The sequence below is a fragment of the Nicotiana tomentosiformis genome, chromosome 1 (genome assembly GCF_000390325.3).
Source record: "Nicotiana tomentosiformis chromosome 1, ASM39032v3, whole genome shotgun sequence".
Classification (NCBI taxonomy): domain Eukaryota; kingdom Viridiplantae; phylum Streptophyta; class Magnoliopsida; order Solanales; family Solanaceae; genus Nicotiana; species Nicotiana tomentosiformis.
The window spans coordinates 130,014,463-130,032,798 of record NC_090812.1 but is presented as its reverse complement, the minus strand read 5'-3'; the positions used below and the strand labels follow the sequence as shown (position 1 = coordinate 130,032,798).

The 18,336-nt window shown below is 38.6% G+C and overlaps 2 protein-coding genes across 11 annotated transcripts; one reads left to right on the top strand and one right to left on the bottom strand.

Annotated features, from left to right (window-relative positions):
- Positions 1-768: 768 nt before the first annotated feature.
- LOC104114501 (uncharacterized) lies at positions 769-9,723 on the bottom strand. Of its 6 annotated transcripts, XM_009624957.4 has the most exons (10): positions 9,583-9,722; positions 8,138-8,670; positions 6,883-7,057; positions 6,549-6,777; positions 6,079-6,218; positions 5,356-5,858; positions 4,783-5,274; positions 3,107-3,769; positions 1,865-2,383; positions 769-1,332 (listed from the first exon to the last, which is right to left on the bottom strand). In XM_009624957.4, exons 2-10 carry the CDS (start codon positions 8,405-8,407, stop codon positions 1,108-1,110), a joined length of 3,216 nt encoding a protein of 1,071 aa, XP_009623252.1. In that variant the 5' UTR covers positions 8,408-8,670; positions 9,583-9,722; the 3' UTR covers positions 769-1,107. The 6 variants fall into 6 exon arrangements, with proteins under 6 accessions (XP_009623252.1, XP_033516738.1, XP_033516735.1 ...); XM_033660847.2 differs by having other exon boundaries at positions 6,549-7,057; positions 8,138-8,586; positions 9,583-9,723; XM_033660844.2 differs by having other exon boundaries at positions 6,549-7,057.
- A 537-nt stretch (positions 9,724-10,260) lies between these two features.
- LOC104114503 (protein FAR1-RELATED SEQUENCE 5-like) lies at positions 10,261-13,712 on the top strand. Of its 5 annotated transcripts, none has more exons than XR_011412549.1 (3): positions 10,261-13,191; positions 13,263-13,339; positions 13,419-13,711. XR_011412549.1 is itself a non-coding variant. In XM_070191468.1 (3 exons), exons 2-3 carry the CDS (start codon positions 11,794-11,796, stop codon positions 13,433-13,435), a joined length of 1,563 nt encoding a protein of 520 aa, XP_070047569.1. In that variant the 5' UTR covers positions 10,261-10,489; positions 10,981-11,793; the 3' UTR covers positions 13,436-13,712. The 5 variants fall into 5 exon arrangements, 4 of the variants coding, with proteins under 4 accessions (XP_070047569.1, XP_070047568.1, XP_070047574.1 ...); XM_070191468.1 differs by having other exon boundaries at positions 10,261-10,489; positions 10,981-13,339; positions 13,419-13,712; XM_070191467.1 differs by having other exon boundaries at positions 10,261-13,339; positions 13,419-13,712.
- The last annotated feature ends 4,624 nt before the right edge of the window (positions 13,713-18,336 follow it).

The following is an 18,336-nucleotide window of genomic DNA, read 5'->3' as shown; positions in this document are numbered from 1 at the left end:
TTCTTCGACATTTCAAGAATGAAATTGAGAAGTCTGAAAGATACCTACATAAAATAGTTAGTATACCAATGTGCTACTGCTTATGCCATCAATTCGGAAAGCAGCTTGCATCAGCTATTATCATCAGATCTTTACATCTAGTAGGAATTATTGTATCCACGTCAAGCCAAAATATAAAGATTCGATATCTTCTCAAACTTTCAGAGCTAGTAGAAAAGCAATTTTTCTTAATTAATAAGGATTTTTCAGCATGGCAGAGGGTGTGTTCAATAAGGTTTTTATTGAATATGTAATTAGGAAAATAGATTATCCAGTCCACTACGGACCAAAGAAATTTGGCATAGACGTTCCACTCTAAGCCGTGTGTGACTCCGGCCAGGCCTGTTACTTTTAAGTGAATTACTTGTGTTACTCCCTCATAAACTTGAAGCAGGCAAAAAGTCATAGTATCGCATATTACAATCGACCACTTCAAACGTAATTCTGAAATTGAACTGAGCATTTGAAGCACGTGAATTCTGGAATCAACAGTGCAAGTTTTAGGCGTCTACCATTTGAAATGTACACTGTCCAACATGTCTCCATAAAATAACTCAACTGTGAAGTAAAGGCAGCTTGTTTTAACCCAACAAGAAAAAGGCAATAAAATCAGCTAGACCAGTAAACCTGGTACATCTCATCCAAGAGGTGCGACATTCATCCTGTCAAGTTCTTCCCCTACCCCTAGACCCCATACCCAAAATAATTGGGACAAAAAAAAAATGATAATTGACCAATAACTTTTTCTACTTATCCAAGATAAAGACATGGACAAATACATATATTTACACTGCCCTTTATTGGCTCCTTATTCAAAATGGGGTGAACAGAACACCAGCCAACCAAAATCAGCTAGAGTTCCAATTAACCCAAAAGAAGAGAAATAACAAGAAACCTAATCTTCCAAACACTAACAACTTAGGGCATAATGTACACCTATTTACGGGCAAAGCTTAGCCGAGCGGAACAAAGAGAGCAGAGTAGGAATTATAGATAGAATGCCAAACTGTCTTGGCATTCTTAGAAACTTGTTCTGATTAGGCATTACATGAAGAATGCCAAACAGTATTAGGACTGGTTTTTAACTACCCTAACATTGCTATAAAACCGTTTTAGGTCCTTGATAGCCCTCTCCTCTATCTGTATTGAACGGATAGACGAAGGTGTTTCAACTTCTGGTTTGAACCAGCGACTCGGACAACTAGATTCTGATGGTGAGCCTTGACCCGTCATCACTGAGAAGCCAGTAGTTCTCGTCTTTGGGCTATGAGAGAGGGCCAACGGTTGCTTTACCTACAGCAAAATATTCAGCAGATAAAAGTCAATATAGTCTTGTGTCAGGAACAAAAGACATGCCGGATTGGAGGATTCTGAAATCAAATGCAGTGTACTGTATACATTGACCAGCAAGCTTAAACTTATAATTAGCAAGAAAGTGTGACTGCATGTGCATATTCCTATGAAATCTTTTAATAGTTAACTTAAACATGGGTTCTAAACCTCAAATCAAGTGAAATTCTGAACAAACATCGAGAGATTATAGGCTAAAAGGTGGAGCGATAGAAGGTATTGTAGAGACAAAAGTGGACACAAAACTTAGGACAAGGATTTTAGCATTCCTATTAGGAACACGAACAATTTCCAGCTGAGAGTAGTTACTCTAAACTGTTGGGCCTTTGTTAACTGTATAGATAAACAGACAGCACAATGGACCAAGCACGCAAACAAACAAAATGAATGTTCAGAAGGGCAAATTTTCTTTTTGTGAACCCATGACAGTCTAGATTTGGCACAAGGAGGCAAGGCAGGGTAGAGAATAACCAACCTGCTGCAGTTGGATGTCCCTGAGAGATGGACGTAAAAGAGGAGGCGTACCGGAGGCAGCCCAAGGAGGGGTGTTCTTTTCCACATCAGAGACAGGTGCTGTACGTGACATGGGTATCGGATTCGACTGTAAAAATGAACTCAACCGTAATTTACCACCACTACTATCACCAGAGGGATCTTCTACCAGGTCCCTGGGCTTCAAGGGCTTTGTATCTATTACTTTGCTTTGCTCATCCTGTATTTCTCGAAGGGATGCAGAGGTTTTCGTAACCTTAGCACCACCCCAAGCAGGGCCTTCACTTTTTTGCACAACTGGTGGTGGAACTACAGCTTTGGGAACATCATCAAGAGCACCACTTAGAAACATGGAAAGTCCACCTTTCCTATTTTTCTTCTTTGATGCTACAGCTGACGAACCTTTACTATTCAGGCTGTTTCCAAGGTCTCTCTTGATGACAATGGGAGAATCTTTTGCATCTTGATTGGCTGCAGCTCCTTCCAAACCTTTGTGGTCATCCTACAATTGGAAGAGAAACTATTAAGAAACAAAACCATTTCCCCAGTCAACATCATAAAGAAAATCAGTATGCGGTAGTTCGATGATCCAAGCAGCTTCCATGTATAAACAGCAGTGGGGTTTTGCTGAAATGACTTGTTAGAGGAAACCACAAAGACTTGTAAAAATACATCCTTAAACTAGTGGTAATACATGTGAAGTATTTAGAAAGTAGCCATATAGCAGCAACAACAACTACTACACCTCAGTTCGAAACCAGTAGGGGTTGGCTATGTGAATCGTCACTGACAATGTTCCCCATTTAAATTCATCTCAGGCCAACATTTTACAAAACAAAATAGAAATGAAAGGTACTAGAAGTTCTCTATATTTACTACTGGCATAGAAACCCCTAATAGGGCTAAGAAGACTCCTAAAAGTAGCCATATAGCAGCTCTGACATTTTCATCAACACACTACTCAATATAAAATTAAGAGGTACAGAAACAAACCAGGCACTCCTGTAACCAATAATCTGACACTAATCAACCTGATCACCTTAAGCTATCAAAAGATATTTCTCACTTCTCACTCTCCTCGTAGATCATTACTCTCTATCACCTTAAAACGAAAAACCTTAACGAATGGATGATATGTTTAAATCAGTACAAATAGGCATGGAATCTAGTTTACTGTCTTCAGATCACCAAGAATTGAACAAATAGAAATGGCTAAAAACCTCACCTCGTACTGGACTTCAGGAATTTGAACACCCAAGGCACCCATTCTGGGACTGGATTCTGCACTTTCACATTTACTGGACGCCACCTCCACTGGTACAGCCTTTTGTTTGCTCTTTCTCCTTTGCTTCTTAGGTACGTCCACTTTTTTACTCCCTTTTCCATCAGCAAGAACAGAGGATGATACTGTTGATTGGAGCGTTTCTACTGGGACACCAAGCTCAGCAAGTGACTTCTCCAATTCTGACCTTGTCTGAAGCTTAGCGATTTGCTGGTCATCAAGAGTCTGCCCCTTGAATTGCTTATCTTCAAGCATCTCAATCTGCTGCAACTTTTTCCTCAAAACTCGTACCTGTTTCAAAACCCCGTCTTTCACTTCATCAGACTGTAGAAAGTTATCTAATCTCTGGTCTCTCTCTTGTCTCCACATTGGCCTGTTTGTACAATGGTCACGCGTCCTAAGAGACTCAATATCATCATTATCTTCTTCACTATCTACTATGGCAGGGAAGGGGGCAGTAGGAGTTGGAAGCCGACGATAACTCCAGGGTTCAGATGACTTCATATCCCACACTTTCTCGAGCATAACCAATACGTCAAGTGAAGTATTTGCAACTGCATGGCCTGAGACTGTAAATATGTAATCAAGATTGCGGATTGCAATATCCTGCAAAAAAAATCCGCTTAGCTTCTACAAGAGCTATCCATAAAATAGTCTTGAATGATAAGTAATATAGAGGTGACAGCACCTGCAACCCGCTAATGGGTGTAAGGTATTAAAATAAAAATAAGAAAATAAAAAAAAGGTTAAACAGCTAACCAAAGATTGTACAGAATCTCCAGACTAACGATTATAGTGAAGACACAGTCAACAAAAGAAATTGAGCTCGATTACCACTCCATTTGTATCTAAATCATGTCTTACAGCAATTTACAATCCACCAATAAATCTGATGTCAAAAGAAAAAGAATCAAAGTGGCACGGGCCCTTAGCGAACAGCAATCTGCATTGGGAATAACAAAAATTGACAAGACAACCGGTTTTAACCTTTTCAGCCTGACATTTTACTGCAAAAGAAACCTTTCCGACCAATATGTTTCATTGGAAGGAAACTAGGATAGTAAGCCGATCTAATAAGATGTATTTTTTGCCTTTCCCTCCCCTTCCCTACCCACGATCTCATGTTCTTTCAGTCGAATTATATTGACAAATCTGTCTCCAAGTGGTGAATCAGTCACGACTCTCAAAACATGTAGGTTTTCAAGAAATTTTGTTCGCTAGCCATGTATTGTTATAGATGCGATATCTTGAAAGGACAGAGCTCTATACCCGTGTGTGCTCTACCACATACGACTCAGTAGCAGCCAAAGAGAAGCGAAAAGGGGGGAGAAAAAGAACTTTCAGAAGCAAGACCAGACTGATATCTCATGTTGTGCAGTCTAATAGAGATAAGCAAGGGTCAATCATATTTGAGAACAAGCACCTAAACCCGGAATCTTTTGGCAAATAGAGCTACAGAACACAGTCACAAAAAGAGAGTTTAGAACACGCTACAATTATAATTGTGAAGTACCCTATCATTAACTTCAAAACTTTATAAATTCCTGAACCTTATACTACAGCATAACCTCTCCTCATTAAAGATCACAAATGAAGCACATAGAGGAACAAGAAAATACCTCGCAGTATTTTCTTAGATCTTCTGCCCCTAGTGAATCCGAAATTTCCAGCAGTTGAATAGCATTCCGTGGCTCCACCAAATGCTCTGCAGCCACCGTCTCACAAAGGCTCTTTAAGGCTGGTGCAGTCTTATTTTTGACTGTGTCTTTTTCTGAGATAAACAGTACTTCCTCTGACTCAACCTCATCAAACATAAAACCCTCATCGAGTTCATCTGTATCACTTTTCATCTTCGGCTTGAGCATAGAACCATTCTTCAAAATATTGGGTGGGTAACCAGGATGATATAGAGAACTAATGATCAACAAATGGGTCTCCCCAACGGAAATTGAAGTTGCCTTTTTAACCCCATGTAACCGAGTTAAAGCAGGTGGTTTCTCCTTCCCTTTCTTCCCATCCCACATATACACATCACCTGTCACAGTAACCGCAGCTGTCCAATATTTCCCAGCAGAGATGCACACTATATTTGTACCACATAGTGAATATAACTACAAATAATTAAGATATATTAGATGTTATTCACACGAAGTGCTAGAAACTGTATACACAACATAGACAGCAGCTAAAACCTGTTGACAGCGCAGATCAGGATCAGATGACACCCAATAAAATAACGTGCCATCCTCTGTAAGAGCCATACTATGTGTAGTCCCGGCAGCTATTGCAACCACATGAAGACGTTCCTTACGGTGAAACTTCAACGGGATGTTGCTCATCTTTTTTAGATTCCGGCCAATCACAACTCTCTTTGGAGTAACAAGCCGGTGACCCCAAGTGAAAACCTCTCCATCAGATCCAAGAACAACCGTGTGATACTTAGCTGCAGAAACTCCAACAAAAACCTTTCCCTTCAAATACTCAACAATCCTTGGAGCATAGTTAGAAGCCGAGTTAGATGTTCCGTAGCCTAGCTGACCCTCCTTATTGCATCCCCAGGTGAAAACCTCACCCAAGTCAGAAACTACAGAAGTGTGCTTGTTTGCTGCAGCAACAGCAACTACTTTTGACCTCAGTGAACTCACTCTACGAGGTGTGGGTTGAGTATCTACTGAAGTATACCCAAGTTGACCCTCTGCGCATCATAACCAAATGAATCAACATGCAACCATGAAAGCCAAAAACACTTATTACAAATACCAATTCCTATGCAATAAATTACAACCAAAGAGGAAGCATGACAATTTTGATACACCTAATAAGTCAATGACATAAATATTGACAGCACATTATCTGCTTGGGATAACTCACAGAGTTGGTAAATATGGTTATGTGAATAGCAAAAAAGCATTTACCTCTGTTGGAACCCCAAGTGAAAACTTCTCCAGCCTCTGTTGCAATAACAGTGTGATGTTTAGCAGCAGCAACAGCTTTCACTCGACGTGCCCCTAAACCAGAGATCACTTGTCGTGGAGTTATTACCGCAGCTTGGCCGCTGGAAGAACATCGAATATCCATTATCAAACATAGTTGACGCTTGATACCATGAAAGAAACTAATTAACTATGAACATATGCTGCTAGCATGAGAAAATCTAAGTAGCAAGGTTAAAGAACAGAGTAAGAAATGAAACAAAAAATTATTACATTAAAAGTATAGGTAAAAGAGCATACTATTCAGTTAGAAAATATTATAATTCTTCTTAATAAAATTTTCATAATGCAAAAAAAATATAGGATATACACTACATCCCTCAATATAAGCAGAAAAAACATACTGCTGGATTGTTCTGGAAAGTCAAAAGCTTTCCTCAAATTAAGTTTACCTATGTATATCAAAGTCTGGGTGCCCAAGACGGCCACCTCGTCCAAAACCCCAAGTATAGAGTTCTCCACGGGCAGTGACGGCTGCACTATGAAATTTTGCTGCAGAAACCAACTTGATGACTGACCCATGAAGAGAATCAACTTTACCGGGTAACTTTTGAATGTGAGCATTTCCAGTCCCTAGTTGATAATTCACACCACTTCCCCAACTGAAAACCTCTGTAGCAGCTAAAAGAAAAAAAAACATGCAAACAACAAAGAAAGTCAACTGCAATCCACTATGAAATGAATTAAAGACAGAGTTCACAGAAATTGAAATGTCTTCACATCTACCTGAATTTTTCTTTTCAAAGCCCTGTAAAACAGGTCCTGACAACAAATCAATGGGAGTTCTAGATTTGGTGTCTTCCAAAGTGATAGAAGCACCAGACTGTAGAAGGATGCTAGCAATAGCAAGATGACCAAAATGCAGGGCGCGATGAAGGCTACTCCATCCTGATTCCCCATCCTGACACGGTAAATATAGATTTCATAAGCAAATGTACATCAAGCTTTTCTGAACAGACGGGATCGAATTGAAAAACTGACATCATTGAAGATCGATAACCATTTCTTTTTAGGTCAGAGGTCCATAATCATTGTACTGTACCGCTATGAAATTCTGCATGAGTGGATTCCTTCCACGTTTTATTTTCTGAACCTTATCTGGATTGTGAGACAAGAGTGGGTTGCTCTAGTGGTGAGCACCCTCCACTTCCAACCAAGAGGTTGTGAGTTCGAGTCACCCCAAAAGCAAGGTGGGGAGTTCTTGGAGGGAGGGAGCCGAGGGTCTATTGGAAACAGCCTCTCTACCCCAGGGTAGGGGTAAGGTCTGCGTACACACTACCCTCCCCAGACCCCACTAGTGGGATTATACTGGGTTGTTGTTGTTGTTATCTGGATTGTGACATATTTTTCTCTTCTAACTTGTCATGAGAACAAACTTGATACAACATTGAGGACCATGCCCTTCAGTTGTGTGCTCAAATAGGTCCTACAATCTTTCAAGTTATATTGATCTTCAGACATGCCATAAAAATGCAGCTTTTTTCATTTTTCACTCCCTAGTAGTAGCTTACCTGACACAAATCCCCAAGAAAGACGGTCAACGCACACACACATGGTTGGTAAGATGCACCAAATATCACTCCATAGTTACCAACTTAACATTACATAATGTTTCAGCAAAGACTTAGAATAGGCAAGAACACCATGGCTAGATTATTTATCAAAGTAGCGTAGTCCAGAAAACAGAGTTCACCATCAGAACATTTGCAAATTAGTCATATGACAAGACACGCACTTAAAAACAAGAATTGAAATAACTATGCCATGAATATGCTGAATTTTTAGATCATTGTCCACCACAATATAAGAAAAATGCAAAAGATTCTTTTAAAAGGGGAGAAAAGAAGGGAAAAGCCAAAAAATGTAATAAATTACTCGCCCTATCATGTGACGGCTAAAACTATGAGAGCAACAAGTCAGCATGCATGTATAAATGACATTAAAAATTGAGATGATCTAAAGGATCAAAAGACCAACACACCCTAGCATCAGGGTCTGCACCAGCAGCAAGTAGCCTCTTAACTATTGGGACGTGATTTCTCCAGGTTGCGATATGGAGAGGGGTAAGGCCAAAGGTATTCCTCGCATTGATATTTCCTCCACACCTCTTAAGGAATGCCAAAGACGAATCAACATCAGCTACAGACCCGTCTTGTACAGCAGCCCAGAGATCTTTGGAGCATCCATTGAATGAAAGTTTCCTAGCAGGGATGTGCTGCTTCTGACATGATAATGGAACTACTTCCTCCATTAGCTGAAATAAGTTAGTCTGTATGGTTTGGATGGTTAGCAGCTGTCACTACCACTCACGACAGCAATGACCTTTTGCCAAAATTATATGCTAGTGAATAATGTTCAAAGTCTTCCAAGTTAGTGTTTCTGAGTGTCCAGCAATGAAATCAAGACATCTTGAACCTGCAATGAGACAGGCTAATCTATGTATTCTTTAGAAATCCAGCTCCATCCACACCTCACACCATGAACAAACACCACTAAAAGAGTCTTTGGTATGGCCTGGCATAGAAAATGCCGAAATTTGATAACCAGATTGTTTGACAGAGATTCGCTCGTGATAACATACATGTTTACTCTTAATGTTTATCTATATAGTCCAAATGATGATCCACATATATACCCAAATTAACTAATGCTTTTTAATAAGATGAACACTATAATGTTCTGATTGGTAGTCAGGTAGCAGAGATTGGGGGTTCAATCATGTATCAATATGTAATACATTTAGTAAAAAAAAATGAACATAAAAAGAAGATAACAAATCTTGAAAAGATACTTCATGAAGCCCCCCACCCCAAATTAATCATCGAATATGAGTAACCACAACCACTGATAAATAGCATTTACAATGTTCTTCAGAAATGCATTCATAAACTACATTCCTAGAGCTGCAGCTTCAACAATGCGAAGGAAAGTGCAATCTTTTTGTTGAGAACTTGAATTAATAGTAATTGAGAACAGAAATTGTAGAACTAATCAAGACACCAACAGAACCATCAAGACTCAGTAATAAAATGATCGATTAAAGTACATGAAGATACAAAAATATCATGCACACAAAATTGAAGCAAAACCAAGTTAACCATAAATGAGCCCAATTGGGATCCACAGTTGGTGTAAGATTACATCAAATCTTTAAGAACCAAATCTGAACATGCAGATTGCTACATACAAGAATTTGTCTCAAAAAAGCAAACTTCAGCAGTAAGCAAAGCACAGAACCCACCCCCCCAACTAAACACATCCAAAATGTCAGTACTCAGTACCCACCATCTGAAAATGCACACCAAGATTAAATCTTTTTTCCAAATTCGACAACTGGACAGCCCAATAATAACACAAAATTGATCATTAACAGGTTAAAAAAACAACCAGATTGAAATTCAAGAAGATGTGCAATAGAAATGTCACCTTTGACTGGTTAGATGAAAATCCGCAAATTAGCAAAAGATCAAGTCTCTTTTCTCTCTCTCTCTCTCTTCTCTCTCTTGAATAAATATGAATGTATATTAAAGCTATGATGAGGTGAATAACAGTGTGAAAGATTTTACATTTTAGAGAGAGAAGAGAGAGGAGAAGAACCGGAGAATATACCCTATAGAAACCCAAAAATATATGCAATACAAAAATAGAAAAGGAGAGTTTGAAGAGAACTCCGATGCAGTTGGAGGGTAATATGGTAAAGTTATTAACTGTAAAACATATGGACTACAATGCCCTTTGATTTTGTCTTATATTACGATATTTAAGTATGACGTTGTTTTCGTTGTTTGACGTGCTGCCCTTTCTCTTACATGAGGCCACGATTTCGCTCTAACGTCTCGTGTTCTACGCTCTGCTAACGTGGCTTTAGCATTGGGTGCCACGTTTGATATTTACATCATACTGTTTGGATTCAACTGCCCCTTCATTTTTTAGTCTCTTCATTTCATCCAAATTTCTGCTCGGATTAGAGACACTTATTATGGCTAAAATTTAATAGATGAGATTTAATTAAATAAAATAAAATTCTAGCTATAATTAAAAAATATTTAATTTCTTCATTTATCCATTCCTAAATAATATATTTTATCTCTCGTCAGAACTTTTCATAATTTCTCCCTCTACGCGCCAAAATACATCTGCTCTCAAGAAAATACCGAAAATCATAGTAGCAGAGAAAATCTTTCAGATTTTTACCATGAAAATCCAGTTCTTGAATGTCATTGTTAGGTTAAAAATCAATAGAGAAAAACACAACAAGTGGAAAAACAGAGAACAAGATAGCAAGTCGTGGAAATTCATTTTTCTGGAATAACTGCTCTGAAATTCTCGTCAGGTTCTTGTTTATACATTAATTCTATTCCTTAGAAGTTATATACTTTTTTGTACATTTCTTGTTGTGGCAATTGTAGAGTAAAAGATTGTATACTATGTAATTGTGGAAATTACTAAGTCGTGAACTTTTTGGTGTGGGAAGAATAGACTGAACCTTTTGGTGTAGAATTTCGAAACTTAACTATTCTGTTCTTTGGTGTACTAGACTTTGACTTGAAAGAAAATAAATTTAAAAGTTTATCATTTTAACTTATAAATAAAATTAGATTTGAATATCTTATGAATCAAGGTTAATTGATCGTCAAACTAGTATAGTTATGCACCATTTTCTTTCATTATTGCTTGTTGAATTGTATCAATCAAATAAAAAATTTGGAGGTTAGCAGGGACTATGCCTCATAATTACTTTATAAGTCAAGTGTTAAGTAAAAGCTACAACAAAGTAAGTGCTCACTTATGATATGTATCTTACTTTCTCTTGTTTAATGGTAGATTTATGGTGATCCCATCTCAAAAGAAACATATGGATGTTTCTAATTTATTTGAGCCAATAAAACTTGGGATGACATTTGATTCAGAAGAGTATGCATATGAATACTACAACAAATATGCTGCTACAATTGAGTTTAGTGTTACAAAAGAATATGCAAACAAAAGTAAAGTCCACAGATATGTGACTTCGAGAAAATTTACATGTTATAAAGAAGGTTATAGAGGAAGAGACAAGCGAGAAGCGATGGTCAAGAAACCTAGAAAGGAAACTAGGACGGGTTGTTTAGCTCACATGGTCGTAAGTCGTCAATCAAATGGGAAGTTTTCTGTCATTTCATTTGAAGAGAAGCACAATCATCCTCTCGTTCCTCCATCTCTAGCGCATATGCTGCCATCGCAAAGGAATATTAAACTTTCTTGAGCATATGAAATTGACTTATTGGATGATTCAGGAATATGTCCTAAACCATCTTTTGACTATGCTTTTCGTCTAGCTGGGGGAAAAGCTTCTTTAGGTTATACAAAGAGGGATCACATAAACTATCTTCGTGACAAAAGTAAAGAAAGTCTAAAGCAGGGAGTGGCTCGTAGTTTGGTCGATTACTTTGAAAAAAGAGTAATAAAAGATCCATCTTTTCGGTTTTCTTTACAATTTGATGATGATGGTTTGATAACAAATATTTTCTGGGTTGATGCTAAAATGATAAGGGATTTTCAGATTTATGGAGATGTTGTATCATTTGATACAACATATAGAACAAATAAGGAGTATCGACCATTGTCTTTGTTTGTTGGATTAAATAATCAAGGGAAATGGTTGTATTTGGTGCTGCCCTTTTATACGAAGAAACAGCTGAAGCATTTGAATGGCTTTTTACTGTATTTTTTAGAGCTATGTCTGCAAATAAGCCACAAACATTCATCACAGATCAAGATCCTGCAATATATTTAGCAGTCTCATTAGTGATGCCACAAACATATTATCGTCTATGTATATGGCACTTGGAACAAAATGCATTTAAACATCTTAACCATATCTTTAGAGCTCATAAATCATTTCCGAGTGATTTTAGCAAATTGCTTTATTATTACGAGTATGAAGATGATTTTCTAAATGCATGGGAGGAAATGCTTGAGAAGTACGACCTTAAGGATAATAGTTGGTTGAAAAACACTTTTGCTATAAGGGAAAAGTGGTCCATGACATATGGTAGAAATGTATTTTCAGCAAGTATGCGAAGTACACAATTGAGTGAAAGTTTTAATGGATCACTAAGGGGCTACTTGAAATCCGATTTAGATATTGTACAGTTCTTTAAGCATTTTCAAAGAGCTATTGATGATAAGTGTGCTAATGAAAGTAAGTCAAATTTTGATATTACCCAACGAATATCTGTCTTGAAGGTTAAGCTTCCTTTATTGATCCATGCGAGAGAAATATATACTGTAACCATATTTGATTTGTTCGAAAAGAAGTGGGAAAGGTCATTACTTGTCTCTATAAATGGCTTTCATGATGAAGGAGAATTTTGTAAATACAATGTTAGCACGCATGGAAGTCGCAGAGAACATGTAGTAGTAGTGAAGTGCTCAACAAAGGTAGTCTCTTGCAGTTGTAAATTGTTCGAATTTTCGGGTGTACTATGTGGACATGCTCTAAAGATTCTGGACACATTAAATATCAAAGATAAGATTCCTGACCATTATATATTAAAAAGGTGGACAAAAGATGTTACCAACTTGGTTGCAATGGAGATTAAAGTGTTTAGTGAGGGAGGTGATTCAAAAGTTGAAGTTAGTATAAGGTATAGACATTTAGGCCAAACTCTTGTCCAAATTGCAAGTGAAGCTTCAGAATCCAAAGAAGGATATGAGTTGCTTGCAAAGTATTCCAACGAGATAATTGCAAAGTTGAAGGAAGTAAAAATAAAAAATGAATCTCATGAAAGTCCACCAGTTCCAAGCAAAGTTCTCCATGATGAGACGATATTTGTTGATAGTGCAAATGTCACAAAGGTGATAGGGTTAAAGAAGAAGCAATCAACTCGTCGCTCCAATACTCGACCAAAGAGTTTTGTGGAAAAGACCAGGAAGACGAAGAATAAGATTCAATCGCCAGTATCTCCTCCATTGCAAACTGTCCAACATGTAAGTCACCTTGCAGACCTCCAAGCACCATGTCCGCCATTGTCTAATGCCACAACGAATACGGTATGTCATAATAACTATATTTTATTCCTTGTGTGGTATTGTGTAAGCTTATTTTTCTCTTTACGTGATAGGGATAAATTCTTACCCATGGTATTCTTCAGAGTTGTCTCAGCTAACATCTCATGGAAGTCTATCTCAACTCCTAAGAGTTAGTATAATTTTTTTTGACGATTTTATGTCCTTATTTTTTTAAATAATACTTCTCATATGAATTATTTTACTTGCAGGATATTTCATTTCATAATTTAAAGAAGCACTCTCAAGGTTGATCGCCAATATCATGAAAGAACGAAGGTTGCATAGCAGTATAACTTTGTCAACACAAAGATGATTTCAGAACTATTTATTCCAAAAACAATCAGTGACTTTTTCCAGCTTTGGAGTATAGTTTATAAATGCTTCCATATTGAAAAATATAATTCTCTGTTTTGACAAACATCAAATTGCAGTAGAATTGAGATAATTCTTGGTTCTGTTTATTAATTATTATGACTTTTGTATTTATGTGTTGTGAATAAATAAGAGGATGGATGACTTTTGTGTTGGTGAATTTATCTTGCTGCATTCTTTCATTACTGAAGCAATTGAGCAGATGATCTACATTCCCTTTGAAATTATCTTGTACTTATAATTGATGGTCTGGTGTTCACCTAGAAAATCAAAGGAGACGCATAGCTTGCCAACTTTATTATTGTGGGAAAGAACTGCTCAAGTCTTCCCTTATATAAATCTCAAGAAAACAATTCATGATACTTTTGGTTTACCTCTTTGGGAACACTTATGCATATGCTTTTACACGGCTAAGTTGAAAAAAGTTGCTTTGAAATTGGTCCTGGAACTTACTTTTATTATTTGTACCGTTCTTAAATTATTATCAAATGTTGGAACTTACTTCTAATATTTTTTATTATTTAATGATTATGTAAGAAGATTTTGTAAAAGTGAAAAAAATTAACTCGCGAAAAGAAAATTACTATTTTTGTAGAAGTGAAAAAAGAATTAACTCACGAAAGAAAATTACTACGAGAAAGAGAAGAAATCTTAGATAATCTATAGCTATAATTGTGGGATTGAAAAAGATATTATTTGGGAATGGATAAAGGAAGAAATTAAATACTTTTAACCATGGTTAGGACTTTATTTTATTCAATTAAATCTCATCTATTAATTTTTAACCATGACAAGTGTCTCTAATCCAAATAAAATTTGGAGAAATGGAGAGACTAAGAAATAAAGAGGAGTTGAATCCATATTATTTTATTTGTTTTTAGAACTTTTTCCAAAAAAAAAAGTTAAAGTGAACAGCTTACCCTTAAAAAGAATTACCCTTTAAAATAAACAAAAGACATTGAAGAGGTTCTAGGAGAATTGTCCATTTTTCCACTCTTTCCACCAGACTTTATCGTATTACCTTCTTCAATCTACAATTAATAAGTATATTTTTGTGTCTTACTGTAGCGATCCAGTCGATTGTTTTGAAAGTAATAGTCCCGATTCTCTATTTATTGTTTCCCCCGTATCTATTTCTGCTATTATGACTTATCGGGAGGCTTCGTTTTTATTTTTGGAGTGTTGCGGGACACTTAGTCCCTAAAACAGGAGCTTAACCCTTAGAATTTGGACAATAGTCGGAACTGTGTGAAAACGACTCCGGAATGAAATTACGTCGGTTCTGTTAGCTCCGTTAGGGTTTAGGGGCGTGTCCGGATTGTGTTTTAGAGGTCCGTAACTTATTTAGGCATGAAATGGCGAAAGTCGAATTTTTGGAGATTTTGACCGATAACGGACTTTTTGATATCGGGGTCGGATTCCGATTCCGGAAGTTGGAGTAGGTCCGTAATGTTGAATATGACTTATGTGCAAAAATTGGGGTCAGTCGGATGTGGTTTGGTTGGTTTCTGTATAGGTTGTCGAATTTGAAAGTTTCAAGTACTTTAAGTTTGAATCGGAGGATGATTTCTGATTTTAGCATTATTTGATGTGGTTTGAGGGTTCGACTAAGTTCGTATGGTGTTTTAGGATTGGTTGGTATGTTTGGTTGAGGTCCCGGGGGCCTCGGGTGAGTTTCGGGTGGTTAACGGACTTGGAATGGAAGTTGAAAAATTTCTGAAGTTTGGTCTTTTGCTGGTATGATCGCACATGCGAGGGTATTAGCCGCATGTGCGGTAGGTTGAGCGCAAATGCGGAAGGGGTGGAGATCAGCAAAGGTCACAGGTGCGATGGTTTCTCCGCACCTGCGATAGCGCAGATGCGGACCAGTGGTCGCAGAAGCGGAGGCAGCCAAGGTTAGTTGTTTTCGCAGGTGAGCCCACATTTTTCGTACCATCGGGCGCGCAGGTGCGAGCCCAGGCTCCGCAGGTGCGGAAATACCTGGGTAGTGTTTAAAACCGAAGGGCTTCGTGATTTTTGTAATTTTGAACTTTGCAAACTCGGTTTAGGGCGATTTTTGAGAGTATTTTCGAGGCATTTCTTGAGGTAAGTCCCTTGTGCTTATTTTTTATCAATAATCTTATTTCCCCATTTATTTTTTCACCTAGTTAGTGTGTATTTAAGATGGAATTTGTGAGTTTAAGGCTAGGGATTTGGAAAGTTTGAACTGTGGATTTGAAGGACCATTTGGTGTCGGATTTTAGTAAATTTGGTATGGTTGGACTCGTGAGTGAATGGGCTTTCGAATTTTGTAATTTTTTTCCGATTCCGAGACGTGGGCCCGGGTCGACTTTTTAGGGAGAATTTCGGAATTTTTGTTAAAGTATTGATTTCATTAATTAGATGAGTCTATTATGGTTGTATTTATGATATGCAACTATTTTTAGCTAGATTTGGGCCATTCGGAGTCGGATATTCGTGGAAAAGGCATTGTTACCAATTGATTGAGCTTGGTTCGAGGTAAGTGGCTTGCATAACCTTGTGTGGGGGAAATTTCTTTAGGATTTGTACTATTTTTGATATATGAGTGCCGTGTACGTGAGGTGACGAGTACGTACACGGGTTAATTGTGTAAAACCCCGATTTTTCTACTAAGTAATAACCCGATTTCATTCTTATTTGAGTTTCATCAACATGTGTAGTATCCTGCTAGATTAGAATAGCATGCCTACTTGCCCTAACTGTTTACTTGAACTACGTGCAGCATGTTTAGTAAATTTACCTATTTTTCCTTAACTGGTACTTAGATTGAACTGTAGAATTTCGTGCCGTAACTATTGAATTCTATTGTTTGGCTGCATATTTACTTTGAGATTACGGAACGGTATTCCGGGAGATCCTCCTGTACTGCATATTTACTTTGGGACTACGGAACGGTATTTCCGGGAGATCCCCCTGTACTACATATTTACTTTGGGACTACGGAACGGTATTCCGGGAGATCCCCATGTACTGCATATTTACTTTGGGACTACGGAATGGTATTCCGGGAGATCCCCCTGTACTGCATATTTAATTTGGGATACGGAACGGTATTCTGGGAGATCCCCCTATTTTGCATATTTACTTTGGGACTACGGAACGATATTCTGGTAGATCCCCCCCGTTATGCACATTTACGTTTGGGACTACGGAACGGTATCCTGGGAGATCCCCTGTTGTTATTTTCTGTGTACTGAGCTGTTGACTTGCTATGATTTCATTCCTGTTAAATTTCAGTACTTATTTTTTCTGTAATATTTCATTCTGTCTTAGTTATTATATATATACCAGTAGGGCCCTGACCTGATCTCATCACTACTCGACCGAGGTTAGGCTTGGCACTTACTGGGTACCGTTGTGGTATACTCATGCTACCCTTTTGCACATATTTTGTGTGCAGATCCAAGTACTTCTTATTAGCCCCGCTACTAGCTGAGAGTGCTTACTGCTGTACGGAGACTTCAAGGTATATCTGCCGCGTCCGCAGACCTCGGAGTCCCCCTCTATTCCCTCCTATGTCATTTACCTTCCTTACTTCTGTTATTAGACTCTGGTGTATAGAGATATTAGTTTCCTTCTGTAGCTTGTGATTTATGATGTTCCGGGTTTTGGGAATATTGTGTATTACTGGAGTGATGGCTATTGTACATGCTAAGCGGCATTGTTACCAGTCATTTAGTTACCCGTTGTAGATAGTTGTTAAGTTTTACTTCTATTTTTGTTATTTCTGCATTTCGTTAGGCTTACCTAGGCGTAGAGACTAGGTGCTGTCGCGACATTTTACGGAGGGAGAATTAGGTCGTGACAAGTTGGTATTAGAGCTCTAGGTTCATTGGTGTCGTGAGTCACAAGCCGGTTTATTAGAGTCTCGCGGATCGGTACGGAGACATTTGTACTTATCTTCGGGAGGCTATGGAACTGTTAGGAAAATTTCATTACTTTGATTCCTTGTCGTGCGAAAATTGTTGACTTCGAAAATTCTAAACTTCTGTATTCTATTCTCTCACAGATGGTAAGGACACGTACAAGTGGATCTGATGACCAGGCACTCGTGCCCCTGCTAGAGCCGCGAGAGGCCGAGGATGTCCACGTGGTGCAGCCAGAGCACCCGCATGAGCTGCTACAGAGGAGCCCCCAGTAGCTCCAGCTGGAGGGCAGACACCTGAGGCACGTGTTCCTGCACCAGCCCTCCAGGAGACTCTAGCCCAGTTTCTGAGCATGTTCAGCACCTTAGCTCAGGTTGGATTGATTCCACTTGCCCCTGCCATATCTCAGGCCGGGGGAGGAGTACAGACTCCCGTCGCCGGTACTCCAGAGCAGCGGGTTCAGGTCGACCAGGTTCCAGAGATTGTACCAATGTAGCCGGTAACTCCAGCTCAGCCCGAGGTTAGGGCAGTAGCTTCTGAGGTGGAGCAACTCATACTTGAGAGGTACAAAAAGTACCACCCACCTACCTTCAGTGGATTGGCTACAGATGATGCTCAGGGTTTTCTGGAGGAGTGTCATCGTATTCTTCGTACTATGGGTGTAGCGGAGACGAGCGGGGTTTCTTTTACTACATTCCAACTTAGAGGAGCAGCCTATTAGTGGTGGCGTGCTTATGAGTTGAGTAGTCCGGTTGAGGCAGCTTCACTTATATGGACTCGGTTCTCGGACATGTTTTTGAGAGAGTATGTCCCTCAGAGCCTCAGAGACTCATGGCGCGCGGAGTTTGAGCAGCTGCGCCAGGGTTCT

Coding starts and splice junctions, on each gene's coding strand:
- LOC104114501 (XM_033660847.2), bottom strand. CDS start 8,407: ATGGAGGAAGTAGTTCCATTATCATGTCAGAAGCAGCACATCCCTGCT. Junction 5,275..5,355: donor CTGATCTGCGCTGTCAACAG/GTTTTAGCTGCT, acceptor AATTATTTGTAG/TTATATTCACTATGTGGTAC. Junction 3,770..4,782: donor ATCTAAGAAAATACTGCGAG/GTATTTTCTTGT, acceptor TTTTTTTTGCAG/GATATTGCAATCCGCAATCT.
- LOC104114503 (XM_070191468.1), top strand. CDS start 11,794: ATGGTTGTATTTGGTGCTGCCCTTTTATACGAAGAAACAGCTGAAGCA.